We start from the raw sequence: 25,059 nt of genomic DNA, 5'->3' as shown, positions 1-25,059 counted from the left end.
GTAATTAGCCCAGAAAAATGCCGCTTTCATGTGGGTCGGGGGACCCAAGCGGAGAAGAGATTTCCAAGGGCTTTGTTCTGCTGCAGGGAACTGTTCAGGCTTTGGTGGGTTTCGACAGAGCTCTTCTCGCCCTTCCTTTTTTCTCCTACTGTGGGGTGGAGCTCAGGGTTTTGGCAGGGAAAGCACACGTGGCAAGCTGCTGCTCCACGGGAGACGGGCCCTTCGGTGCTGGGCTGGAGTTTGGGTACATGCAGAAGCAAGGGATCAGCCAGAGCCGTGCTCCAGCTGGCCCAGGGGAGGAGAAAAAACAAAATATTGCAGGATTGCTTCATACAGCTTCAGTTTTCTTCCTTATTTGCCCTAAGAAGCACTCAAGGCTCTTCCAAGCCCTGGTGGTCCCTGCCTGCAGGCATTGCTGCCGCACCAGCGCAGGGGTGGAAATCAGAGGAGTGGAAATCAGAGGGGTGGAAATCAGAGCAAGGTGATCCCTTTCTGGCAGTGGGTTTGTGCTCTTGATCAGCTCTCAAGCCAGTTTTTGCCAGGGGTGGGTGGTGGTCAAGGATGGCAGCTCCATGTTTGCTGCCCTGCTGGGGTGGGGAGAGCCACTGCAGCTGTGCTGTGACTCCAGACATTTCTTTCCTGCAGCAGGAGTTTGCTAAAACACAGGAAACCCTTCAGGGTTGCCTTGGCACAACTGGTTGCAGTTTTCAGCCTCATCTTTTACCTGCCTTTCCCTCTGCCCTTAAACCAGTTTCAGCAGATCTGTGGCAAGCCAGCCATGGGCTTTCCTTGCTTTTGGTGCGGGTTTGGCACCTCATTGCCTCCACCAAACCTTTTAGCCTCGTGCATCATCCTAGATGGTCCTGGATCGCTCTAAGAAGCATCTTCCTGCAGCTGCTGCTTCCCTGGATGTGCCTTTGCCCATTTCCTGCCTTCTTTTTGTTTAGTTTTTTTTTCTTTTGGAAGGCAAATATGTCACTTTTCTCACCATTTATGGGACCCATCCAGGTTGCAACAGGAGCAGCAAAGAGGGGCCAGAGATGCTCTGGCAGAAAAGGTGATACCCATCTGCCCTAGGAGGGGGATTTGTTGGCAAAATGGTTTTCAGGATCCTGAGGACTTGGCTTGGGAATATATGCCTATATCAAGGTGATAGTGGGGGTGTGCTCTGATCTCCCCTGTGTGATGGGATCTCCCCACCCTAAAAAAGCAGCAAAAGGCACAGACACACTGAAAACTGAGCAGTGAATGGATTTTATTTTCCCCCTGCATTTTCTCCCCTGGGGCTTAAAGCAACCCCACCTCACCCAACAAACCCAAAACCAAGAGATTTCTCCTCAACCCAGGGCTGTGCCATCTGCTGTGGCCGAGGTCTTACCTTCTCCCAGTTATTTATCTTGTATCTCTTGCCTAAAGACCTTGTGCCATGTTCCTGCCTAGAAGGGAGCCGTGGGGCCTCCCTGGGGATCCCCTTCCTCTTCTTGGGTGTGATTTCTTTCAGCTTTTACTTGGGGATGAATGGATGCAATGGAGCCCCCTGCAAGTGGGGTCCCGGCACCGTGGGTTATATATGGGATTAGGGTATTTAGATCACATTAACGAGCCTACAGGAGAGCAGGGAAAACAGATCATTTATGGTTACGATCTGGCTACTGTCAAAATAGGGTGTTATTTTGATGGTTGCTTTGTCTTTGCTCTCCGAGCAATATGAAGATAGTTTCTTAGCAACAAAACTGTGTTCGCAAACAACACCGGTGAAAAACAACCCCCCAGAAAAAAAAGAAAGGAGGCAGCCTCAAAATCTCTGCTCCTTATGTGTGTTCCCAGGCCACACAGCATCCATTAATTAAATGCAGAATATCCTGCTGGACAGCAGGTGCTCGTCCATGGTCACGGTGTCGTGCCAGCAGTGCCCTGGTCACGGCTGGCGTGGGTTGCTTGGGGTATGATCACGGTTCCTTTTGCAGAAGGGTAAACTGAGGCAGCTTGGGAAGAGCGTTACAGGGTGGTCTTTAGGCAGCATGGGAGGGTTTGAGTGCAGCTTGCCATGTGATAGCTGGCAGGCACTGCCTCGGACCTTTCTTGGTCAAGTTCTTCTCCGGGGTCTTGTCCCTGCATCTCAGATGGATTCCAGAAGGAGCTGCCTGCGAGCCATTTTGGCAGCGGCTCTCCCGTGCAATTTGGAGTGTCTCTCCTTTGAAGGAGGCGCTGGGCCTGGTGTCTGTGCTGACGTTGGAGTCCATGAGAGCAAGCGGTTCCTCCAGCCAAGTATCTGCCAGGCTGTGTCGGGAGAACTTTTATCATTTCTGTCACAGACATCACAACTCGCTTGTCTTACCATACATCTTCCTAAATGTGACAGAATATTCAGCTGTTATTAATTGAATACTCTCTAATTTAACTGCTTAGCAGGACAGAGAGCGACTGGTTTGTCTCAGCACGGAGAGCTGCTGTCAGGCACGCAGGAGGTTTTGGGGTGCAGAGAAGTTATTTGGGGAGTGAAATAACAGTTATTTGGCTTTTTTTTTTTTTTTTTTTATCCTCTCCCAATGCCTTGCATGGGACTGATCCTCATCCTGCCAGGGAGGGGCTCCAGCATCTGCTGTGGCTCCTGGTCCTGGGGCACGTGGCCAAGTTTAGGATGGAGATGCTGAGGATATTGCTGCTTCTCCATCCCATCCTGGCATTACTGTCCAGGGTTAGAGAGGAAGGGACGTCCTGGGAGCATGGCCAGGAGCTGGTGATGCTCCCTGGGTGCCCAGGATGGAAGAGCAATTTGGACTGGCTTGTCCCAGGTGGGTAAATACCTTCTTCTCTGAGGAGCTGCTGGAAGCAAAGCTCAGTCCTTCAGTGTTCTCCTTGATGGAGTCACATGCCCGTCGTGGCTTGGCCATCCCCTCAGTCCCTCAAAGCCCAGTTACAACTCCTTGTACTCCTCCTCCTTCTTTACATCCATGTCCAGAAGTGCCAGAGATGTCCCAAATGCAGACTGGATGTCACGTTAGGGCTGCTGAGAAGCTGGGGTCCTTTGGAGGAGGCAGGAGGCAGCTCCCCTTGCTGTCACCTGGGCAGCAGACTGGTGGGGGACCGTCCTCTCCAGCCCCTCCACACCCGTGCCTGCTTGCACCCACATGTGCTCACATCTCTCTGCTGCTCTCCCAGAAAGTTCAAACCCAGAGTCAAGTTTATTGTTTCTATCTCGTTTATTTTAAGTATAGTTTTACACTTTATTATATGCTGTGACATCTTAAATGGAGCCTGTCACTCTATCTTGACTACTGCTAGGGGCTACAGCCACTTACTGTGTCAGGCTTTTCGGCAGCCCTGATTAACGATATCAAAACGAATGGATCCCAGCACAGGCACAAGCACAAAAATCAAGGGGTGATTTGCATACTCAAATGGTGCAACACGCCAAAAGGCTGCAGCCAGTGCAGGTATTGCACCAGCACAGCCCCAGGGATGCACATTCCTGCTGTCCCTCATCCCTGTGTACGGGACCTGGACATGTTGGTAGGTGCTGTGCCCACCTAAATCTATTTATTCAGCGTCTTCAGCCTAAAGGAAAAGTCTTGCCCTTTTTAACAGGAGTTTTTTCATCTCCCTGGACAACATATCAATTAGGATAGCGAAATGGAATAATATTTTTTTTTCTCGCGTGCCTGTTGGGATATGTTGCAGAATTACTCATGCAAATGTGGTTTTTTTTTTCCCTGAAAGTAACATTTTGTTAGGTTAATTCATGCACTGGAGAAACAAACTTTCTGTTCTTCCAGTCCAATCTCCACTTACAAGTCAGGTTTTTGTAACCGTGTCATTGAAATGCGAGGTAGCCTACAGTAATTTGAATATTTCATTCTGCCGGCTGCTAATGCACTCTGCATTACAGATGGTACTTGCTCCATCCTTCTGGACTGGGTTCAATTATGAATGAAAGTAGGGAGCTGAGATTTGTCTTTTTGTCTGTGCTTAGTTGGAATAACACAATAAAGCTTGATGGGTAAGAATTCCTCAAGCTGCCTCTTCTTTGCCCGCGACGTCTCCGGTGTAGCTTTCTTCTCTCGATAGCGGATCCCGCTTGCCTTTCAAGTCGAGCTTGGAGTATTAGGGTTGGCAGTGGCGGCGTTTTTCACAAGGAATTTTTGGCTCAGATGTCCCCTTTTTGGAAGTGCTTAGTTCAGTCCTCTTTCTAGCTGTTTATTTACCGGGCTCTGCATCCCCCTTTGCATCCCGGGCCAGGAGTGGTGGTAGGAGAAGCCTGCTTAGGCTGGGCTAGAAGGGTTGTGCATGGCTTTTGGGCTGGTGGGGTTGTCTTCCCTCGCAGCTTGTCCCTGTTGACAGGGTCAGCAACCTGGTCTGCAGCCACAGCGAAGCAATGGGGATGCAGAACAGCCCTCCTCCATCGCAGGATTGCTGCCATGGACTCTTCCCAAAGGCCCTAGGAATAAAAGGGCCCCTAGAGATCCAAAGAAAACATTTACCTCTGCTTCATGATTAACAGAAAGGGGGGTTGGAAGCCTCCAGCCCAGCTGCACGGGGGCTCTCTATTACATACAGATGCCTTTTGCGAGCTCCTTGGCTATCCCGGCCGGTAAAAGCAATATTGCCGAGGGAGTCGGAGGAGGTGAGGGCAGGGCTTTCAATTTGGTTTTGCATTTACAAGGACCAGATGGCCTTGCTGGAGATGATCTTTGATCTGGGACGCAGCCGGAGTTGGGCAAAAATATTTAATTTTTTTTTTTTTTTTTTTTAATTTTATTTATTTATTTTTTTTGCTCCCTTTTTAATCTCCTCGCTGGTTCTGGCGGGGCCTCTCCCGCAGGAGCAGGGGGAGCCGCGTGTCCGTGTGTCCGGCTGCTGGGGCTGGCTGTGAGCCCCCTGTGCCCGTGGGGATGGGTGAGCTCGCTGGTGAAGCCCTGAGCGGGGTTGTCCGAGGTGGAAGGCAGAGCCAGATCCCGTTACGCCACGGCCCCACAGCACGGAAATCTGCGTCAACAGCATGGAATATCATTAAACACACGAAACAGAAAATGCCGCTAATTGATTATTTTTAATTTGCTTTTCCCCCCAGTTTTTTCGGCGTCTCGCACCCTCCCAGCCACGAGGACATGTGGGGGCTCTCTCCTCCTGTCTTGCCTTGCCAGTTTTGGGTTTCTTTCTTCCCCCCACATGTTTTGAATGGAGCGGGAAGCGAAGGCAGCCGATCCTATTTCACAAGCGCTTGGACTTGCAGCGCTCTCCCTCCTGTCCAAACAGATCGTTTACAGAAGGGGCCTCTATTTAAAGCAGGAACTGAACGTTCAGAGCTGTTTTCTGGCCTTAAAACGCTGCCGACCGGCTGTTGCCTCTCAAAGAGTCGGGCTTTGTCTGGCACGCCCGAGGACCGGGTTTGACGCCAGGCTCAGCAGGTCGGCGCGGTCGCACGAGGGGCTGAGCATGGCGCAAAAAATGTGCTCCTTTGTTTGCTGCCGTCATTGGAGCTCACAAGAGTTGGGTTCGGCATCGCATCTTAGCCACGGGAGCTCGGTGAGGGCAAACCTCACCTCTCTGTGGTGGTGTGGGTGGGACAAGCTTGGAGACCAGGTAAATGGAAAAGGAGCGTTCAGGTAGGTTTTGGTGGGATCTGTGTATGGCATGGAGAAAAAGACTCAGAATCGTAGAATCACTGAGGTTGGAGAAGACCTTCAGGATCGTCAAATCCATCTGTTATCACAGCACTGCCAACTCCACCACTAAACCTGTCCCCTAAGAGCCACATCTGCCTCTCTTGTCAATCCCTTCTCCAGGGATGGAGACTCCACCTTGTGTATAAGAGAAGTCTGCAAGGAGTTAGAAGGAACACGTAGTTCTGGAGAGCTGTGGTACTTCTAAACCACCCCAGGGGTGACATGAACACAGGCTCCAGGGAGGCTGGGTCTGGTCCTGTCATCTGTAACACTGAAAGTGGGTGCCTGAAATTATCCAGTGGTGAATATGGATGTAAATGGATGTAACAGGAGCTGGGGTGGGATTTCTGATGGCTTTGGTTGTGGTTCCTTCTCTTGCTTTGCACTTGACTTAGCCTCATAGTTATATAACTTATTTTCAGATTTTTCATGGAGAAGGTTTTGAATTGCCTGCTGCCATTCCTGGCAAAAGGTGCACGCCTTGAGGGGTGGTTTCTCATGCTTCTGGAACAGGAGAGCCTGTCTCTCAGGGATCAGCAGTGTCAGCCTCCACAAGGCAGAAGAGACCCTGGGCCACAGCTGAACCTCAGAGGAGACTCTGACCCATGGTAGCACTTGTGATCCACGCAGCAATGGTTGCCATCTCCCCTTGGCCAGGGTTGTAGGTTTCCTACTGCAAAACCCATCCCTGAGGTTTTACACTGGGTGGAGAATCCTTGCTTAAGAGTTGCTTCTCCCTTCTCCCTTCTCCATTCTCCTTTGTTTCCCTCTTGTAGCCTTTTGCAGACAGTGTGTCCAGGGAAAGATGACTTTTGGAGAGTGGAGTGGGCTGGAAAGGCAGTTTCCTTCTGGGAGAAAACCTCTCTTTGTTTGTTCTCAGGTTTCAGGGCTTGGCCTGGGGCTGTTGAAGTGGGACCCTTGTCCTCAGAGGAGCTCTGGAGGCCCCAGCTTCTCATTAACAGATTCAGCTCATTCAAAGGACCCATTTCTTTTCAGTGAGGAGAATTCATATGCAAAGCACGTTGCAGATCCCAGCCCAACTCTCCCTTCAGAGGAGGGGGTTTATGGCTGGACCTGACCTGGGAGCAATCCCATCCTTTGTTTGCTGAGTTGTTCCTGCAGGGTTTAGGCAGCCCCAAGTCCACCCTCCAGGTCCTCCTCATTTCCTTGAGTGAGGACAATGGCTTACTCTGTCCCTCAGTGACCATTTGTTCTCTTGGTGCTGCAGTGGGGACTCAGGTCCATCTCCCAACCTCCACCAAGAGAAGGTGAAGTCCTGGCACAGGCTATCTTGGAGGAACTGAAGCTTTTCTCCATGGTTTATGCTGCTCCCCTGAGCCAGGCCAGCTCGTGGTCAGTGAGCTGGGTTGCATCTTCTGCTCAAATCTGGCCCAGCAGCAGAGCAGTGGTGAATCTCACTCAGCTTTCCTTTAACTCCTGCCACTGCTGCTCTGAGCAGCTGGAGGTTGGTCCTGGCTGTGGTGGGGTGGAGGAGGCTGGGTGGAGATGGCCATGCACCATCTCTCCCTTGTGGTGTGGTCAGTGCAGCTGGAGGGTTTGGGATGTACTGGGTTTGCCCGTGCAGATAAGGGATTGACGATGATTCAGGGCTGTGACTGGAGCCTGCTAATCCTGCCCTGCTTAGGAAAGGGAAAACTGCTTTGTGAGGTAAGAGTGTGGGATTGCTCCAGGCAGCTTCAGCATCGCTCCCCAGCACCAGCCTGCTTCCTCAGACCATCAGCCTGGCCTGGGGATTTGTGAGGTGCTCAGTGGGATGGGGAGGAGACCTGTGCATGGCCAAAATTTATCCATGCTCTTCCAGGAGCAGAGTGTGCCAGTAAGACAGCGTTGAGCCCTCTGACCCCAGAGTTTGGCCGGGTTGTTTGCAGTCTGTTACTTAATTCAGTGGAGTTGTGAGGCTTTGTGCTTTGTGGGACATGGCAGAAGCAGGCTTGAAGCTGCTGTGAGTGGGAAGGGGAGGTGTTTTGTCCACTGGTGGGGTGTTAGGCTGTGGTTGCCTCGTTTTTAATGTGTGGAAGCACTTCCAGCCTGCTCAGCCATCTGCATGTGGTGCAAGAAGTGCTGCCTGTCCCCACATATCAGCTTTGAAGATTCCAGCTGGGATGCCTGGCTGCCCAATCACACCAGCCTGCAGCAAAGCATCCACGAGGAAACGTGGATTTGGGCATCAGGACTGCAAGGAGAAAAACAGAAAAGATTTAAATTTGAACCAACCATAGCAACAACTGGATGTGTGGGGCCAGTGTCAGAAGTTTCCATGCCAGGCTCAGTTACTGGCCATGAGCTAAACTGGTCAGCAGGAGCAGGATACAGGGAAGGAATGGAAAGACAAGCTCATCTGTGTTCATTCAGCTTCTCCACGGAGTCACATTTCGCAGAGAATCTGGTTTTCAGTAATCACAGCAACATTTTGCTTTATTTTTTTTTTTTTTTTTTTTTTGGCTATTTTAGATCATTGTCCAGTTTTTGTGGGGTGGGGATATTTTTTCCACAGAATATGTTAGTAATAATTTCCCAGATCTTTTGATCGTTTTGCTGCCAGATCCTCGCTCGTTATGGCAACTCATTTGGCATTTGGGATGGGGTTAGGAGAAAACTGGTACAGACTCTTTGCCAGCACTGTGAAATAAGTGTCTCTCTTCTGCAGCTTCCGTGGCACATCCAAGCTGCATCCTCCTGAAGTGATGGAGAGCTGCTGCTGGGAGCTGAGAAACTTTTTGGCATGTGATAAATTCCCTTCTCCTTTTTCCCTACACCCCAAAGTTAAGGTTTGAGGGAAATGCAGCCTTTTGGGGTTTTTTTTTGGTTTTTTTTTTGTTTGTTTGGTGGTTCTAGTTTTTTTTTAATTTATGTTGGATTCAGCAAATCATTTGGAAACTTCCACCCCAGAAAGATGGGAAGTTACTACTTTTCAAACTTATGTTTTTAAAGCAGTTTAATTGGTTTGAAATCAACCCAAATTTTTATTTAAACGAGAAAAAGAGAGAGAGAAAAAAAAAATGATAAAATGAAGTGGGAGGAGATTTCATTTTTTGATTCAGGAAGCATTTTGGATTGATCTGAATTTGAGATGTGTTTCCAAACTGGTGGTGGGTAGGAGGGATCTGGGGGAAGTGCTGCTGCCCTGAGCATCTGATGCTTCTGTTGTTGGCCTTGGCTGGAGCTGACCTCAAGGACCACATGGACCATTACTCTGAGCTGATGTGACTTGCTCTTGTCCTTGTGAGAGTATCTTACCACAATTTTATGTACTACAGGAACATTTCTTCACCTTTAAAAACATCTCTCTGCTCTGTTTCCAAAGAGCCCTGAAGGACACTCCTGTGTTGGGAATGAGAGGTGGGTTTACAATGATCCAGGGTGGCTTTGCAGTGCTTATGGGTACAAGCCTCTCTCTTGATTTGTTGCTGGGATTTTTGGTTTATTTTATGGCTTTAGACAGTGAAAATTGGTGACGGAAAAGGCCCATCAGTTTCACAGAGTTCCTCCTTTTCCTGGGAAATAAATAAAATAAGTAGATGCACAAAAAGAGGTTTTGCCAGCTGAATTTTTCCATGCCTCATCTCACGGCAGCCTGTTTTGGAAAATTTGAGCAAAAATCTGTTCATCCATTTGTAAGTTTTGGAAAGGTTGAAGTGAGGAGGGGAACTTTAATGTCAATTGTAAGGAAAAAAAAAACAACCCATGAGCTTCTCTTAATTCCTGCTCTTCAGAAGGGTGTGTGTCTGTGTATTTAGAAATTCCAGCTTCTGTTTATGCTGGAAATAGGTAATTGCATTTTAACGTTGATTTTCTCAGTGGCTTTATATAAACATGGTGAACATATTCAACCAAGGTTTAAAACTCTTGTGATTACTTGACATTGAAGTGCTCCACCTTTGTTATCAAGTCTGTGATTCCCATTTAAGGTGGACACTGTGCTTTTTTGTGGGAAGGGATTTTTGTTGTGTCACGTGGACTTTTGACCTGGCAGTGTGAAGATCCAGCCTAGGGGTGCTTTAAAAACCTCCACAAAGCTCTGGGACTTCATTTCTTCTGATCATTGGAGGCAATTTTGTGTTTAAAGAGAGCACTGTGAGGGTGGCACAGGCGTGGAGCAACCTGAGGTAGTGGAAGGTGTCCCTTCCCATAGTAGAGGGTTGGAATAAGATGATCTTTTAAGATTTCTTCCAGCCTAAACCATTCCAGGATTCTGTGGTAGGATCCAAGACTCTAGATTTTCCTTGCTGTGGGGGATTTGCTGTTTCAGAAAAAAAGTTAGGCTGCAAATACACTTGGATAGGAGAAAAACCCAAGAGTTTAGGTCAGTGCATGAGGTCTGGAGACTTCTTTGCACAGAGAAAGTTTGGGAAGAGCAACTCAAGCCTGTGGCATCATGGATCAGCCAAGGAGGCAAAGCCCAGTTCTCCTGACTTGGTTGAGGCTACACATTACGAATATGAGGAAGATGCAGTCCCTGAATGTGTGATTGTCCTCAAACATGAGGCAGGTGGGACTATCCTCAGTCTTTTGATCCTCAGCCTTCAAAAATGTAGTCTCATGCTCCAGGAATATTGAAATAGGCTTAAAATACGGTGATTAGTTGCTGGTTTTGTTAGGAGAGGCATTTGCTGGTTTTTGTTTAGACCTGGAGTTGTAAAAAACATGTTTTAAAAACGCAACATTTTCCAGTGAGCTTGTGTGACTCCTGAAGCCGGGTCTCCCCAAGCAAATGTTGCTGATCCTAAATCCCAAGAAGCTGGAAGGCAGCTGATGTCCCAGGAGTGTTTCAAAGCCGGGCTGTTTGTTGTTTGGGCGTCTGCAGGAGTTTTGGGGTTCCCAGGGAGAAACTGCCACATCTTCCTTGCCTGTACCACACTCACAGGCAGTCACTGTTCCAGGAAAGGATTTGGGCTACACCTTGGTGTCTGGGTTGGGTGTTCTTGGGGCTGAGGAGTGGTCTTGGTTGGGGAGAAGGCATCTCACCCACTTTGAAGGCGTGTGAGAGGGCAGAGAGAGCAGCCAGAAGTGCTCCACCAGCTGTGGACATCTCAGGTTTCCCCATGAGAAAGTGACACCTAAGGCCCCTTCACAGCCTGACAGAGGAATTGTCTATCTTGCCTCTCCCAAAACTCTGTTGTTGGGTGGGTTGTTCCCGCCTCCCAGTACATCTTAGGCACAGTGGAGGCAGGAAAGAAAACCCTTCTGAAAATCACAACGTAATTACTCCCATCTGCTCCGGCACTGCTTCCCATTTCTGCCTGCCAGGATGCTTGTCTCCGATGCTAAGTAGCACATTATTTTCGATAAGTTGCAATCATTTACTTGAAATCTCCTTCTCCTTTAAATTGTCCCCCTGGAAAGGCAATTCAGCAAGTTGGGAATGGGCAGAAACAACCACGATAAAACCCATCCAGAAGCAGCCGAGCTCGGGCAGGAGGGCGAGCGCTCCTCCCGAACTCATTAAAACCACCCAGCAGGTTTCTTTGTAGGGTGGGTTTGTTTAAATGCCCAGCCACCAGGTCCAGCAAATGGGGCTGCAGAGGAGCTGCCAGCTCATATCAGAGGGAATCTTAACCAGGCAGTCACAGAAACTCCACAGGGCCGTGCTTTTGGCTGCTGAAGTCAGCAGAGGAAGAGCGGCGCTGGCTCTGAGGGACCGATTCCTTCATCGTCACAACCTGGGTTGGCATCATCTCTCACCACCACACCCTGTGTCCCCTTGTGAAGGGGGTACACAGAGTCTGGCCCTGCTTCCCACGTCTCCTCAGCTAGAAGGCACTGACCACAGTAGGATAAATTGTCCTTTCTGGAAGGAAGATGGAGCTGGAAGGTCCTTTGCTGTTGTCACTAAGCCACAGTCTCCTGCTCAGCTTCTGCTGTCACCTCCAGCATGTTTGATTGCCTTCGTGATGTACTTCTGTCTCTGCTGCCTGCACACCTCTAATTTGGAGGGTTTGGGAGGGGTGAAGAGGAAAGAATTGCTAAGTTGGAAGAATTTTGGCACGGCCTCAGAGAAGAGAGATGACTGTGTGCTCAGCTCCTGTGCTTTTCAGATTCTTTTGGAAAAATGCTCCCAGGAAAACAGAGTAAATAAGGTAGGGAGTGGTGGCATGGAGTACCAGAGCCTGGTACCCTCCTTTGTGGATTTAATAGGCATCCTCACAGCCCCAGGCCATCCCCAGGGTGGTGTCTGCTCCAGAGGTGTCTGGCAAGTGCTCTTTTCTCCTGCCCTGTGCCCCCCACCCTGGCTGTACCTCAGACTGACCTGAGGGGACACCAGGCTCAGGTGCCAGGGTGTGGGGACATGTGGGGTGCTGCCTGCTCATCTCACCTGAGCTCAGAGCTGGCTGCTTTGCAGGTGCTCCTCGGAGATGTTGTGGGAAGCATCTTGGAGCATCTGGAAGCTTTGGTGGCTCGAGAATCCTGTGTCCCTGAATTGCAGGGCAGGCAAAGAGCCAAGGAGCTGTTTTTGGCTTTTGTCTTCTCACCTGCTTCTCTGAGGTCAATCCTGCCACCACCTCTCATGTCCTGCACTGCAGCCACACCACGGAGCCAGCCCAGGCCTGGGCTGTGTCAGTGTCCTCCGAACCCTGTGGCTGTGATCCCTTCCTCAAGGAGGGAGAAGGAGCAAATGTGGGAGCTGGGAGCTGCTGGAATGGGTCTCTGTGACCCTGGTGGTGACCATGGCTGGACCTGAGGCTGGTGGCTCCATGGTCCCCAGCTTCTCCCTCTGCTGCCATCAGGGATGGTGACCCTGTGACAGCCACGTTCGAGCTGGGCCGTGCAAGCGGGGACAGGGCACATGCCTCGGGTTTACTTTTCAAACACACCCATATATATATTGCAAACACACATATATATATATTTTTTGTGTGTGTATTTACATCTAAAAACGCATTTTGATCAGCAGGGGAGCTGGGTGAGGGCTGAGCACCATCTAGTGGCAAGCACCACGGCTCCAGAGGCTGCCGAGCCAGCAGGAAAGCAGCCAAGGACAGAAAGTCTTGCAGGAATTTTCCTCCCCACCCCAGCTGCCAGCCACTATCTTCCTTTTTGTTCTTCCCTTTTTTCCCCCCTTTTCTTTAATCAAGAGCAGCAAATGGGGGGTGGCCTGATGTGCCTACATGCCTGTAGCCCCTTGGACCACTGAAGATCATTCTGCTTCATTTATTCTGCTTTAATTAGGTGGGAGAGCAGATCTTTGGCCACCCAGGCACTACAAACCCCAAACCCCCCAGCCAGAAAAGCCTCATCCCATCACAGGGAGCACTTTGGAGGGTCAGAGCTGCCAAGGAGCCCAACACACACCAGGCATCCTGGCAGGTGTGTCAGAGCTGGGTCCAGCACCAGGAAGATAAAAAAGGAGCTTTTAAATAATCATTTTGTCTTCTCCTCGGCTGAGCACAGCCTTTCAGGGATAAATAAGCAGCATCAGTCCTGCTTAGACACATGGGCCTTTCCATTTATTTACTCCCAGGCTTTATTCTGAGTGAGCAGCCAAGCCCAGGTCTCTGCTGTGGGGGACACATCTCCTCCATCGGGTGCTGGTCTGTGTGTGTGGCACAGGAATAAAGCTCCCAGGAATACACAGCACTTTTCATCAGGAGGCAGCTCTCTAAACATAAACTAATTAATCACTCGTGCCTACCTGTCAGGTCAATGATTCCTGAGATTTTTAATCTAAAAATATTTCCCTTTTGAAATCCAGATGCGCCTGTTTTGGCAACTCTGCTTTTGATTTGTTTATTTGAGGTGGTTTTTAATATTTATTTTTTTTTTTATTTTTAACCTGTGTTGCTTTCCTTTTGTATTTGGGCTTTTGATGTGCTTTAATTGACTGATTTTTATTTATTTCTTTTTTGTCCTGTAAGAATAGGAATTTATTCTCTTTATTTTCATGGCAAGTCTCTCTCCCTGCTGCATCCTGTCAACTTCCCTCTTCTCTTTTTAAGGAATTTGGCTACTTTTGCATCATATTTCAGTTGATGGACCACAGACCCCATTTTCTTGATGAAATCTGTCCTCTCCCCTTGGATCTATTTATCATGGCTGGGTGCCATGGGAAGCCTCCCATGGCGGGGAGATGCTGGTCCCGTCTCCTGAGGGCTCAGCTTCAAATTTGGCACTCTGCCCTCATTCCTCCATATAGAAATGATCCTCCCTAGCATGGAATTATTTATTATTAGCTCCAGTTTTATTGTTTTGGGGCCTTTTTCTGCCCACCTTCCCACCTGTGTTGACAGTGCATACTTTAATCCCAAAAAAGACAATAAATGCATGAATGAAAAACTGATCCAAATGTATGAATAAAATAAAATTAAACAAATGAGTGAAGTGTCCTGAAAATAGTAATTTCAGTAGGCTGTGAAGCTTTTTAAAAAAGCTCCTTTTAATCTTAACCAAACCTCTCAACAGGGTCTTTCACTTCAATTTTATGGTGATAATAGCTGTATCTTTAACTTATTGCAGAGTGGGGAAGACCATACCCGGTGCTTGCTGGGGTTTTTTAGCCACTCTGATTTTATTTCTTGTCACTAACAGGTCTTCCACTACTTTTTTATTTTATTTCAAATGACAGGAATAATCACTTGCTGTTCTTTGTGCCATGGATTGGGAGGAGGTCAAATTCATCTCAGGTGTCAGCGGGCACGGCTTTATCGAAATCCATGCAACATTTCCCAGCTCTGAATGCGCAAAGAATGTGTGCTCATGGGGTGATGTGTGTGCTCAGAGCCCCTGTGCCAGATGAGATGGGGAAATACCATTTTTTCCCCCTTAGGAAATGCGTTTTTTTTTAATTTGCTCATCAAGGATTTATTTTATTTATGTGGTTTATTAAGCAGCAGTGCGTGTGTGCGTGTGGAAATCCGATGTTATCGTTGTGTGTTTGAGCACAGACCTTGGAGGGGGACATGGGGCAGCTCCATTTTTCATTGGAATATCCCAAGGTGTTGGGATGCTCCCGTGTTGTTTTTCCAGGAAAGCCCTCAGAGGAGAACTTCGACTTGGAGCAATAATTTAGGCAGGGAACACAAAGATGGGAGGAAGATTCTCTTTTTGAAAAGTCACTCTGGGAGGGTTAATTCATCGATGCTCCTTTTCTCAGCGTGGTTTAGACATCAGCAGAACGATTGGATTCTTAAAGAAAAGGAATTTTTCCAAGAAGAAAATTAATTTCTTACTTTTTTTTTTTTGCACATGTTCCCAGTGTGTGGCTAAAAGCATGGACTTCAAGCCCTCTCCACAGTCTGTATTTCAAGATGTGGAAACCAAGGCACAGTTGCCCTGGGCTCTGTGTGTCTTTCCCTGCCATCTGGGCTTGATGTAAATGACATGTTGGGTGACATGAGAGAACCCCTGAGCGAGATGAGATCAGGGCTAGAGAATTCCAACTTCCCATCTCATTCTTGAGTCGGGATATGGTCCCTATGGCTTCTGGCAGCAAGCATGGGTACATTTATGGGGTTTTTTGGTTGCTGTTGCTAGGAGTTTCGCTGCTTGTTCGAGCAGAAAGTGTGGTTTTCTGGGTTAGCTCTGTGGTGAGCTCACTGCCAGTTCTGCCCTACTTCTGTCCTGAGGGAAGGAGGGGAAGAGGAGCTGGAGTGCCCCTGGAAGCCAAGTAGTGATGAGTGAAGCCAAGCTTGGTGATGAGACCTTGGAGCATCAGGCTGCCTGTTGGGGAACCTGTTGGGAAGGAAAAAAACCCCCGCTGACGGGGATGAGTGAAGCCCCAGGTGTGACTCAGGCTTTCCTCTCCCCATTGTGTCTCCTGCAGTGCTGAGCATCCGGGGGGCACAGGAGGAGGAGCCCACGGACCCCCAGCTGATGAGGTTAGACAACATGCTCCTGGCAGAGGGGGTGGCAGGCCCCGAAAAAGGAGGGGGCTCGGCCGCCGCTGCCGCCGCCGCCGCCGCGTCCGGAGGAGCCGGCTCCGACAACTCGGTGGAGCACTCTGACTACAGAGCCAAACTCTCCCAGATCCGACAGATCTACCACACGGAGCTGGAGAAGTACGAGCAGGTAACAGGCTCCTTCGTGGTGGGGCTGGTGGGAGCAGAGAGGATCTGCACAGATCACTGCTGACATCTGTTGTTAGGAGTGTATGGGCAAATGGGTGATGGAGTGGGAACCTGCTTTTTTTAGGGTTGGGAGGGTTGGGGTTTGATGTTGTGGCGTGAGGATAGTCTTGGCAGGGGTTGTGTCCCTTGGATTTTTTCACTTTTCACTCCTCCCCTGATATCTTACCCAGAGTTGGCCCTGTGGAGGAAGAGGCCTCTCTGACATGCTGGCCTCAGTGATGACAACTGTCCAAGCAAGACTTGAATCAGAATCTTCCTTGAATATGTTTTCTGCTTGAAAAGCTCTTTTTCCAGGGAAAAAATAAATAATCTTCTTTTCTTGCAGTAAATTACTCTTAAAAAAGAAAAACTACTTGGGTCATGAACACAGCTGTTGGTAACACTGACAATTTCATGAAGAGCTTTTCAGGCCAACACTCAAAACCAGTTCCTTTCAGGTGCTTCCAGATGTTTTACAGACCTCTCTTGGCCACTGTGCACCTTGCCCTTGTGGTTTCTACCCCACGGTTATGGTTTATGGATGTGAGCAAGAGGGTGTCACCTCTTTGGGTACAGGACAAGCTCCACTGCCAGGGGCCAGGTGGGCTGTCAGCTCTCTGGTTTAGAGCCAGTAAAAGGCTCCATTTTACCTGGCTAACTGGGTGTGTGGTGGGGCTGGGGGATGTCTCACCCCCGTGGCCACGTTGGCCAAGCTGAGGGAAGGGTGCCCCAGGGTTCAAGTTGGAGTCAGGGTGGCCAGGCAGGGCTCTGGTGGTGGAGCTGTCATGCCACGAGGGGGGTTTTGGCAGAGCCCTAGGGCAGGCAGGGAGCAGGCAGAGGGCTGGATGGATGGATGACCTTTGGTGGCTCTCCTCAGCCCTTGCTGTCACCCCCTTGAGGCACAGGGACAGGGAGGAGCCTCAGCCATCCCACATGGAGAGCACATCAGGGATCATCTTTCAGGCTGAAGAGAGGCAGAGAGACCTCATGTCCTCTGCTACCCAAGTCCATGGAGAGGTCCTTGGCACAGACAGAGACAGACTTCAGGGAAGGACCTTCTGCTTCTTCCTCCCCTTGGGCAGGAAGCATCTTCTGCTTCTTCCTCCCCTTTTGTTTGTTGGATGTTCTGATTCTGGTTTTGCTTCACTTTTGTTCCTTGAAGAGACACCCAGGTGAGAGAAGCCTTTAGCCAAGCCCAGAGGGTGGGATGGGTCACATCTCTGGTACCATCACCCGCAGTCCTGCAACACCAAGGCTCAGGGTTTTCCCACCTCCTTCCCACTCTCTCCAGTGCAGCTGTTGGGAGCTCAGCCCCTGGATTCTTCTCAGTCTGGCTGCTGCTGGGTCAGCACTGCACTCAGTGGTGAATTTGCCTTTAATGCCCTTTATTTCATGCCAAGAGGAGATGATCTGAAATTGCTGGGGTATCTGGGAGCAATGAGAGCTCTCATAGCCAGCACTCTGGAGATGGGAGTCAGCAGCTGGAGCTGGGGAGGGGCAGTTGGAGGGGCTCTCTTGGCCTTGGGAATGTCTTCTTGTTGGGTCTGAGCCGTGGTGGGAATTCAGCTTGGAAGGGTGGGGTAAGACACAGCAAGTCAAGCCCATGTCACCAGTCCACAAATCCAGTGTTGATTTCCCCTGGCAGCCCCTTTTTCCCCTTCATGAGGTGGGAGCTGCAGGCACTGTCCCCAGAGCAGCCACCAAATTCCCAGGAGCACCAAAGGCTTCTCCAGCCATCACTGTCCAAGTGCTGCCCCTGGTTTTTGGGGCTTGGTTCTGGTAATCAGAGGATCCCATCATGCCAACGAGGAGCTCATGGGGATGAAGGAGAGGGGAGGGAAGTGAAGTGGCTTTGATCTGGCCTCAGAATCCCTCCTTGGTGTCCTCACAGTGTAGGGACAGCAGGAGCAGCCAGACAGTGCTGTGCCAGCAGCAAACTAATTGGGATTGTTACCTGCTTGCCCTTATTTGTCAGGGCTCCTGCCTCGCTCAGGCTTTAATTATTATCGTTATTCACTTCTTACCTGATGTGCCAAGAGCAGGGAGCAGGGCCACGTGTCTCTGGGAGCTGCTCCTGTGAAGCACAGGGGGCTCTGCAGGACACATGGTGGGGCTGTAGGAGGAGGGGCAGTGGCTCAGAAGGGTCATGGTCCTCCTCAGGTGAATCTGCAGCTCCTCCAGGACAAAAGTGGCTGGGACCTCTTCATCCTTTACATGAATTTTAGGGCTTTGTCTGACCCAGCTCCATCCATGATCCCCCTGAGAGCAAAGAAATCGGCTCTTGTCTTTCCCAGCATGTTTATTGGGAGTCTCTCACACCCTGTGCTAGGCAGAGCAAGGAGATTTCTCTCTCCCTGATGCCTGTTTTAGGCTTACCTAGAAACAGAGTCCAGACACAGTTAAAAGGAGTAAAGGGGATATATTTAATGAAGGGCCTTCAGGTACATTCAGATGAAACCTCCCCAAGGGGCTACACCCAAAATGGATGATGGTCACAAGTTTTTCAGACAGGTGCAAGTTTGGTCTATTTGCATATCAGGAGTTAATTCTCCAATTACAGCTTCAGGTAATGAAGTAATTTACCACCAGTTTGCAACCCCGTAATTCACTTCTGTTTATACTTTTTTGGAGTTCTTGAGCCTCAGGCCTAGAGGAATTGTTCTGTCTGGCCAAAATGTGGAGACAGTTAACTAACACTCTCTGTGGAGTTCAGAGTTACACACTAATGCAGCACAGGATCTGAAAAATACAAAAGCTGAGCATCCTTGCTCTGGGCCTGCTCTGAGAAGCCCAGCCAGTGAGGGCTGCACTCACATCTCCATCCGTAGCCACACCACCCCTGTCCTGTCCTTGACCCCACCGAATGACCTTCCCATCCTGGGGTTTCTTTTGCTTTTCCTGCCATCCCAGGCGTGCAACGAGTTCACCACCCACGTGATGAACCTGCTGCGCGAGCAGAGCCGGACCCGGCCCATCTCCCCCAAGGAGATCGAGCGGATGGTGAGCATCATCCACCGCAAGTTCAGCTCCATCCAGATGCAGCTGAAGCAGAGCACGTGCGAAGCCGTCATGATCCTGCGCTCGCGGTTCCTGGACGCACGGTGAGCCCGCCCCACCCAACCTTCCTGCCGTGTCGTTCGGCTCCAGGAGGTTTGTTGGGTCTGGGGTAAACTGAGGGCCAGCTGAAGAACCCCCACCTCCAACACAAATGGCAGAAAGATTTAAAATCTGGCTTTGATCTTTACTTCTCTGTCCTCGTTGGCTCTGTTCTTCTCTGGTGCAGTGCAGGTGGGAAAGCCAGGTAGCTTTCAGAGACACAGCCATTGCTAGCAAGCTCTGAAAATATTCTTTTGACGCTCACTTGCAGATGACAGGAACCCTGGGAGCGTAAACCCAGTTATTTTCCGCCCCATGGAAGAGGGAGTCAACAGAGATTTCCCCAGCACCATACATTAGATCGCCCAGTTCCTAAACTCCACGTGGGAATCCCAGGACCCCAGCATGTACACCCAGCTGGTGCCCACTTTGGGGTTTTTTTTGCCTTTTTTATCCCTTCGTTTTCTGTGGCTCAGCAGGGGAGGGGACTGCAATTCAAACCATCCCTCGGTGAGGCTCCCAGCTGTGATGAGAATTGCACATCCTGGTTTTGCAGAAGGAAATCCTGTGGCACATTGCAGCGAGCCTCCGTGGTGAAAACCTGCACTTCAGTTAGGGATGAAAGTTTATCTTCCAGGCCATCCTGTCCCCCTTAGATTCCCATTTTTTTTCCCACTGTTTTTATTGTCCCAGTTTTTCAAATTGCTGTAAAATCATTTAATTTCCCAAGCTGATTAGGTGCAGACTGCAGCTTGGGCTGTAGCTTGTGATGGGGAGGAGAGGCAGCTACACCAGGGGTACAAGGAAAGAGATGCCAGACAGGTAATAAAGCCTAGGTGTGAATGGAGCAGACTTCCCCAAGGATATATCCAGCTCTGCTTCCTCAGCACAGAGCTTTGCAGAGCTGCACTGATGTCTTTGGTCACAACAGTCAGGTGTCAGGAGTCACCTTCCCAGGTGGAGGAGCCAGATGCCAGTTTTCAGACTCTGCTGTGATAAATTTGAGATGGAGACTTGCTTTGAAAGGTGCTGAGAGAGCAGTGACCAGCAAGGGGCAGATAAGAAGCTTCCTGGCCATGAGTCTTGTGCTCCATGCTCAGAGAAGCAGAGCAGGGAGGGAGGAAAGTGGGAAATTCAAGAGTATCTAAAATTGCATTCTGTTTTTGGATCCCTGGTGCTCATTCCCTTTCCTTTTCCTTCTGTTTCCTATTCATTCTTCACGTGAAGGCGGAAGAGACGAAACTTCAACAAGCAAGCCACGGAAATCCTGAATGAGTATTTCTATTCCCATCTCAGCAACCCTTATCCCAGTGAGGAAGCCAAAGAAGAGCTAGCCAAGAAATGCGGCATCACAGTCTCACAGGTGAGAGAGCTCAAAGTGGGAAACCTCAGCATGGGGAAGGCTGTTCCACACCTCAGACCAGCCAACCCTGTCCAGTGTTGAGCATTTAATTATTAAATCAGTTTAGTGCAAGTTAGTGAGAGTGGGTGGGAGTGCAGATGGCACTTGCAGATTGAAGCCATGCATGGAAAGTCTGAGAGCGGATTTAGGAGGTAGGAAGGCACCATGGAGCAATGCACTGTGTGTGCAGCCAAGGTGTTGACAACACAGAAAGGATGTGGCAGCACCCAGAGGGGCCAAGTCTCCTCAAGGAATTAGTGCTGCAAGAAGAGCTTGTTTGATCTGAAAGTCCTTTCTCCAAGGGATTAAAAGCAGTAAGGAAGAGTTGTGCAGGTTTTGCTTGATAAGACAGAATGGACAAGTCCTGGTGGGAAGGATCTGGGTGTAACTTACTGTTTGTGCTCACCGAGGGTGGGATTTCTCAGGGTCATTTCTTTCAGTCATTACCCTTGTGCTGCAGAACATGACATCTCCCTGACTTGCACATCCCTCAGAACATGGTGGTTAGTAAAGACAAAGTGAATTATTTCCATATGTTCAAGGAGGCCACATAGTTCCTGGAGTCTGTAGCTTTGACCTGGGAGCTGCTGTGATTTGTGAGGAGCACAGTCAGCCCTTGAAATGTTCAGCCATACATTGCTCAGGCCTGCCCTTCTTTATTTCCTCTCTTTTTGGAGCAAGCTGTGTGATTGAGAGCCAGTCTTTGTGGCCTGTGGTAGGCTCGTCCTCACGTGAGCTTAGCAGCCCCTCCAGGCTCCCATGGCATTCCCTGTCTTGGGCTGCTTCCCAGCCCCAGGCACGTGCCTGCTCGTCACTTGAGCAAACTGCAGACAGCCAGGAGCATCTGGTGTCCTTGTGGGAGCGTGTCTGCCTTCAGCAGGAGCAGCAGCATCCAGGGGTAGGTGTCATCACCGTGCTGAGTGCCTGCTGAGTGACTCCAATCGCCTCCCCTGGGCTGGAAGACCCAAACGTTGCTTCTTCCCAGAGTTACCTACAGGAGACAGCACATATTGGCTTAAATAAAGCTCCAGCTGTCCCAGTGCTTCCCCTCTCACTTCTAATTCATCTGTTCACACTTACAACTTCTCCTTTGCAAAGACAAAATGCCCAGGAGAAATGCTGCGCTTAGGAGGTGGTTTTGAGCGTGCTGTGTCGAGGCTGCTTTGTGCCTGTCTCCAGGACCAGCCTCCTTTCTTCATCTAAATAAGACAGAAACAAACACACATCCAGGTCTGGTTTTGCTGAGACTAAGTGGGAGCACAGGTCCCATGAATGTGTGCAAGTCATGAGCAGAGTTACCTGAACTCAGAGTCTGACCAGATTAGGCAGGTGTGCTGCAGAGATTGTAAAATGCAGGTAGGTTGTGTGTATATTCCAACCTCCTGCCCTGTGGTGCTCAGAGTTCACCCAGGATGTGAAACCAGAAAAGCAGTCACGAGGAGAGTTCCATGTGGAAAGATCATGGAGGAGCACGTTGTCATTAGTGAGACCAAGAGGTGGAATGGAGCTGCTTGCCAACAGCACCTGGTGGTGCCACCAAAAAGATTGCTCCCAGATCTGGGCTGGGTGCTGATTACATTTTCTGCAGGTCGTATTTTCTCTTTCCTGCTCTGCAGGGTTGGATGCCTGTAGCTCAGTAGCCATTAAATGTGTGGAAGCTGCTGAACGCTCTAATAGCACTGCAGATAGAAAGCAGCAAAGGAATAAAAGCTTATGGGTTTGTTACCAACACCCAAGCCCAAGCAATTTCCCTAAGATAAGGGAAAAATCATGGGCTTCAAAGGATGAGCATCCATTTTTGTCTTCTGTGTCTTTGGTGCTTGCTCAGTTCATTTGGAAGAGGGAGCACTGATGTACTTGCTCACCAGCAAGCAAAGGGAGAATGTCCTTGAAATCTCACTGAAGGAGTTGGTCTTTCTAGCTCAGGATTGCAGCTCCAAGCTATTCTAGGAGTGTTGGAGCTTTTCTGGAGAGCTGCAGCATCCTCCTCATTTTCCAGGTCCCTTTATCCTGATAAGCCCTCTCAGACAAAGTCAGTAGTGGCTGGAAATTGTCTTCTGCTGAGAGACCTGCACATAGGAAGACATTACCCTGATTCTCTGTGCTCAGTGCTGATGAAGAAGAAGCTGAGAGCTGCTTCTCAGGCTGTAGGGTTGAATCTTTCCCATGTTTTCTCTGAAATAGTTCAGTGTGAGATAGTGCCCAGGAGTGAACAGGAATATCACCAGCAAACACAGGGGAAACATCTGTTTCCATCTTCCACCCCTTCCCAAGGCACACACTTCTTTCCTGGGACCAAAGTTAGGTTTTAGGACAAGTCCTGTGCTCCTTCTCCACCCTTCCCCTGAAGTTCCTGGCTCATGCAGTGGCTCATGCTAAACCTTGCAAAGCCGAGCTCAGCCAGACAAAGAGCATCCACTTCTGGCTTTGTGCCCTGATTCCCCTCAGATGGGTCAAAAGAGAGCTTTGGTGATACTGAGGCAATTTTGTGTGTCAGCCGGGCCTCAGTCAGTTCTCTGAGTGTTCTCCCTCTCAGCTGTGCTGGTAATCAGGGCATCTATCCCATCAAAGGCATACTGAGGGGGAGAGAAATAAAAATGACACATACCTGCTCTCAAATCGTGCAATTTCGGGGTCATTTGACTTTGTCGTGTTTTTTTGAATCCATTTTAAGATTTTTATGGGGTTCCTCTAGTGGTTCCTGTGGAGCATCCCATCCATAGCAGAGCCAGCTCCATCCACACAAACCCAGTGCTCCCAAGGGGATCCCATCACCTCTCCTGGGCTTGGCGTGGCACACACGGGTGGAAGGTGCTAGAAAAGGAGGGGAGGAAAGAATCTGCACTGCTTCACCTGAACTAATCCACCTTCCTCACCCAGGTGCACCTGGCAGAGGTGAAACCTTAACATCCTTGTCTTTTGAACTCGCTCTAGGTATCAAACTGGTTTGGAAATAAGAGAATCCGGTACAAGAAGAACATAGGTAAATTTCAAGAGGAAGCCAATATTTATGCTGCCAAAACGGCTGTCACGGCTACCAATGTGTCAGCCCATGGAAGCCAGGCTAACTCACCCTCAACTCCCAATTCAGCTGGTTAGTTTTTATTTTTCTTTTATTTTGGGTTGTTAGTGTTGGGTTTTTCTGTTCGTTCTCCCCTCTCCCTCTAATCTCTCTCGTTTTCTCCTTTTGGTTATTTTGGATTTTATTCTCTGGGTTTGGTTTGCTCACTTTTGTGGTCTTAAAAAAAAAACAAACCAAAAGAGGGAAATGGGTTTGGTTTGGTGGGTTTTTTGTGGGGGGGTTACTTTATTTTCTTTGCTTTTTTCTCCCTATTTTCTCCTTTTTTCCCTCTTCCCCTTCCCTGTTCTGTTTGATGTTGGAAAAAAGGATGTGGTCAGACCTTGTGACTGATGGTGCTGTGGTGGGGGGTTATATGCATGGATGGTAAACACAAAACCAGAAAAGTGGTCCACAAACTGTTGTTGGGATTGCTTGCACTTTGTGGGGGAGAAAAAAAAAAAAGTAATAGAAAAGTTATTGTGTAATGATTTTATTTCACCGGGACTGAAAGCATGAGTGATCCTAATGGATAAACCCCAGCATCTCTGAGATGTCCTATCTCATGCCATTTTGAGGGTTGTTTTTTGGGTAAATTTTTATCCTTTGATTTTCTTTCTGTTGTGGTTATCTCTTTGATTGCTTACATGACAGTGTCTGGATCACCTGCAAGAGTGTGCTCTGTGTGAATTTTATTTTCCCTTTGTGTCAGTGCAATCCAGAGAAGTTCATGGGTCGTTCCCTTCCCTTTCCCCCTTTCCTTCCCATTTGCTGTGGTTTCCATTTGTTTGTTTTGAGAGTCAAAGGCACAGAGCACTTTGCCCAGATTTCAACTCCTCTGCTAGAGAATGATGCTCAGTTCAATGTGTGGTGCCTGCTGCAAGGTTGGCCAACCCAAAATAATCAGGGGCTGCGGATCCAAGAGCAATGGAAAATTGGGATTTGTTTACAAGGAGAGGGGAAAAAAAACCCCAAAAACTTCATGGGTTCCATGTACTTGTAATCCATGCAAATATCTGTGTGCCTGTTTTCTTTTTAGGGGTGGGAGGGAGAGTGGGAACGTGCCACTCTTGAGCCTTTGGGCTGAGTGTCTGCTCACAGCGCCCTTCCCTGGGGATGTGATGCTTGGTGTCACCAGAGAGGCAGGAAGGGAGCAAAGAGGATGGTGGGCAGCAGGAGTGAGCATAACCCTGCCTCTGATCAGGGGAATCACGCTCCAGAAACACCCCTGGCTCTGGAGGATTTGAGTGGAAGGTGGAGAGCCAGGGGTCAAACAAAGGGAGGAAGCAGTGGGACAATCTCTCCCACCTCCTCCTCACCCAGGGGTGTCTGCTCTGGCTCAGGTGCTCTGAGGGCTTAGGTGGATGCAGCAGAGCTCTGCAGAGACAGTTTCACTGCAGTTTTGTTTGATTCTTTTTGGTTTGGTGGGGTTTTTGTTCCCCTCCCGTTCTCTCAACTAATGAAGATTTAACTGCATTTTCAAAAATGTCATTCTTTCCAAAGAGCTCACACAAAATACCTGCTCAGGTGGGCTCTCCTGATGTTAACACCCGCTGTGGAAAAGGCTGGAGGGAATTGTGCTGGAGAGGGCAGAATTGTGTGTGTTGAGGGAGAGGCCTGCTGCCTGTGATCAGTCTGCCCCAAAGAGAAGCAGCTTCCCTTCTTTTCCTCTTTCTTCAGCAGGAGACAGATCCCAAAGGCCTGGAATAGCAAGGGAACAGCTTCAAATTGCCTGAGTGGGTTTGGCTCTGGGCTGCACGTAGGAGAATAAGCATT

General features: G+C 49.3%; 1 protein-coding gene across 2 annotated transcripts in view; it reads left to right on the top strand.

Annotated features, from left to right (window-relative positions):
• PBX1 (PBX homeobox 1) overlaps window positions 1-25,059 on the top strand; it is a 126,223-nt gene that overhangs the window by 83,200 nt on the left and 17,964 nt on the right. For both annotated transcript variants that reach the window (XM_014257594.2, XM_005528680.3), the window contains exons 3-6: window positions 15,445-15,689; window positions 18,638-18,828; window positions 20,051-20,186; window positions 23,160-23,319. In XM_014257594.2, coding sequence (XP_014113069.1) covers window positions 15,445-15,689; window positions 18,638-18,828; window positions 20,051-20,186; window positions 23,160-23,319 — 732 coding nt within the window. The remainder of the gene's footprint in view (window positions 1-15,444; window positions 15,690-18,637; window positions 18,829-20,050; window positions 20,187-23,159; window positions 23,320-25,059) is intronic.

Source organism: Pseudopodoces humilis, chromosome 10 (assembly GCF_049639895.1).
Source record: "Pseudopodoces humilis isolate 2021_Gansu_Grassland_sample_001 chromosome 10, ASM4963989v1, whole genome shotgun sequence".
Classification (NCBI taxonomy): Eukaryota; Metazoa; Chordata; class Aves; order Passeriformes; family Paridae; genus Pseudopodoces; species Pseudopodoces humilis.
This window is presented reverse-complemented; position numbering and strand designations above follow the sequence as displayed.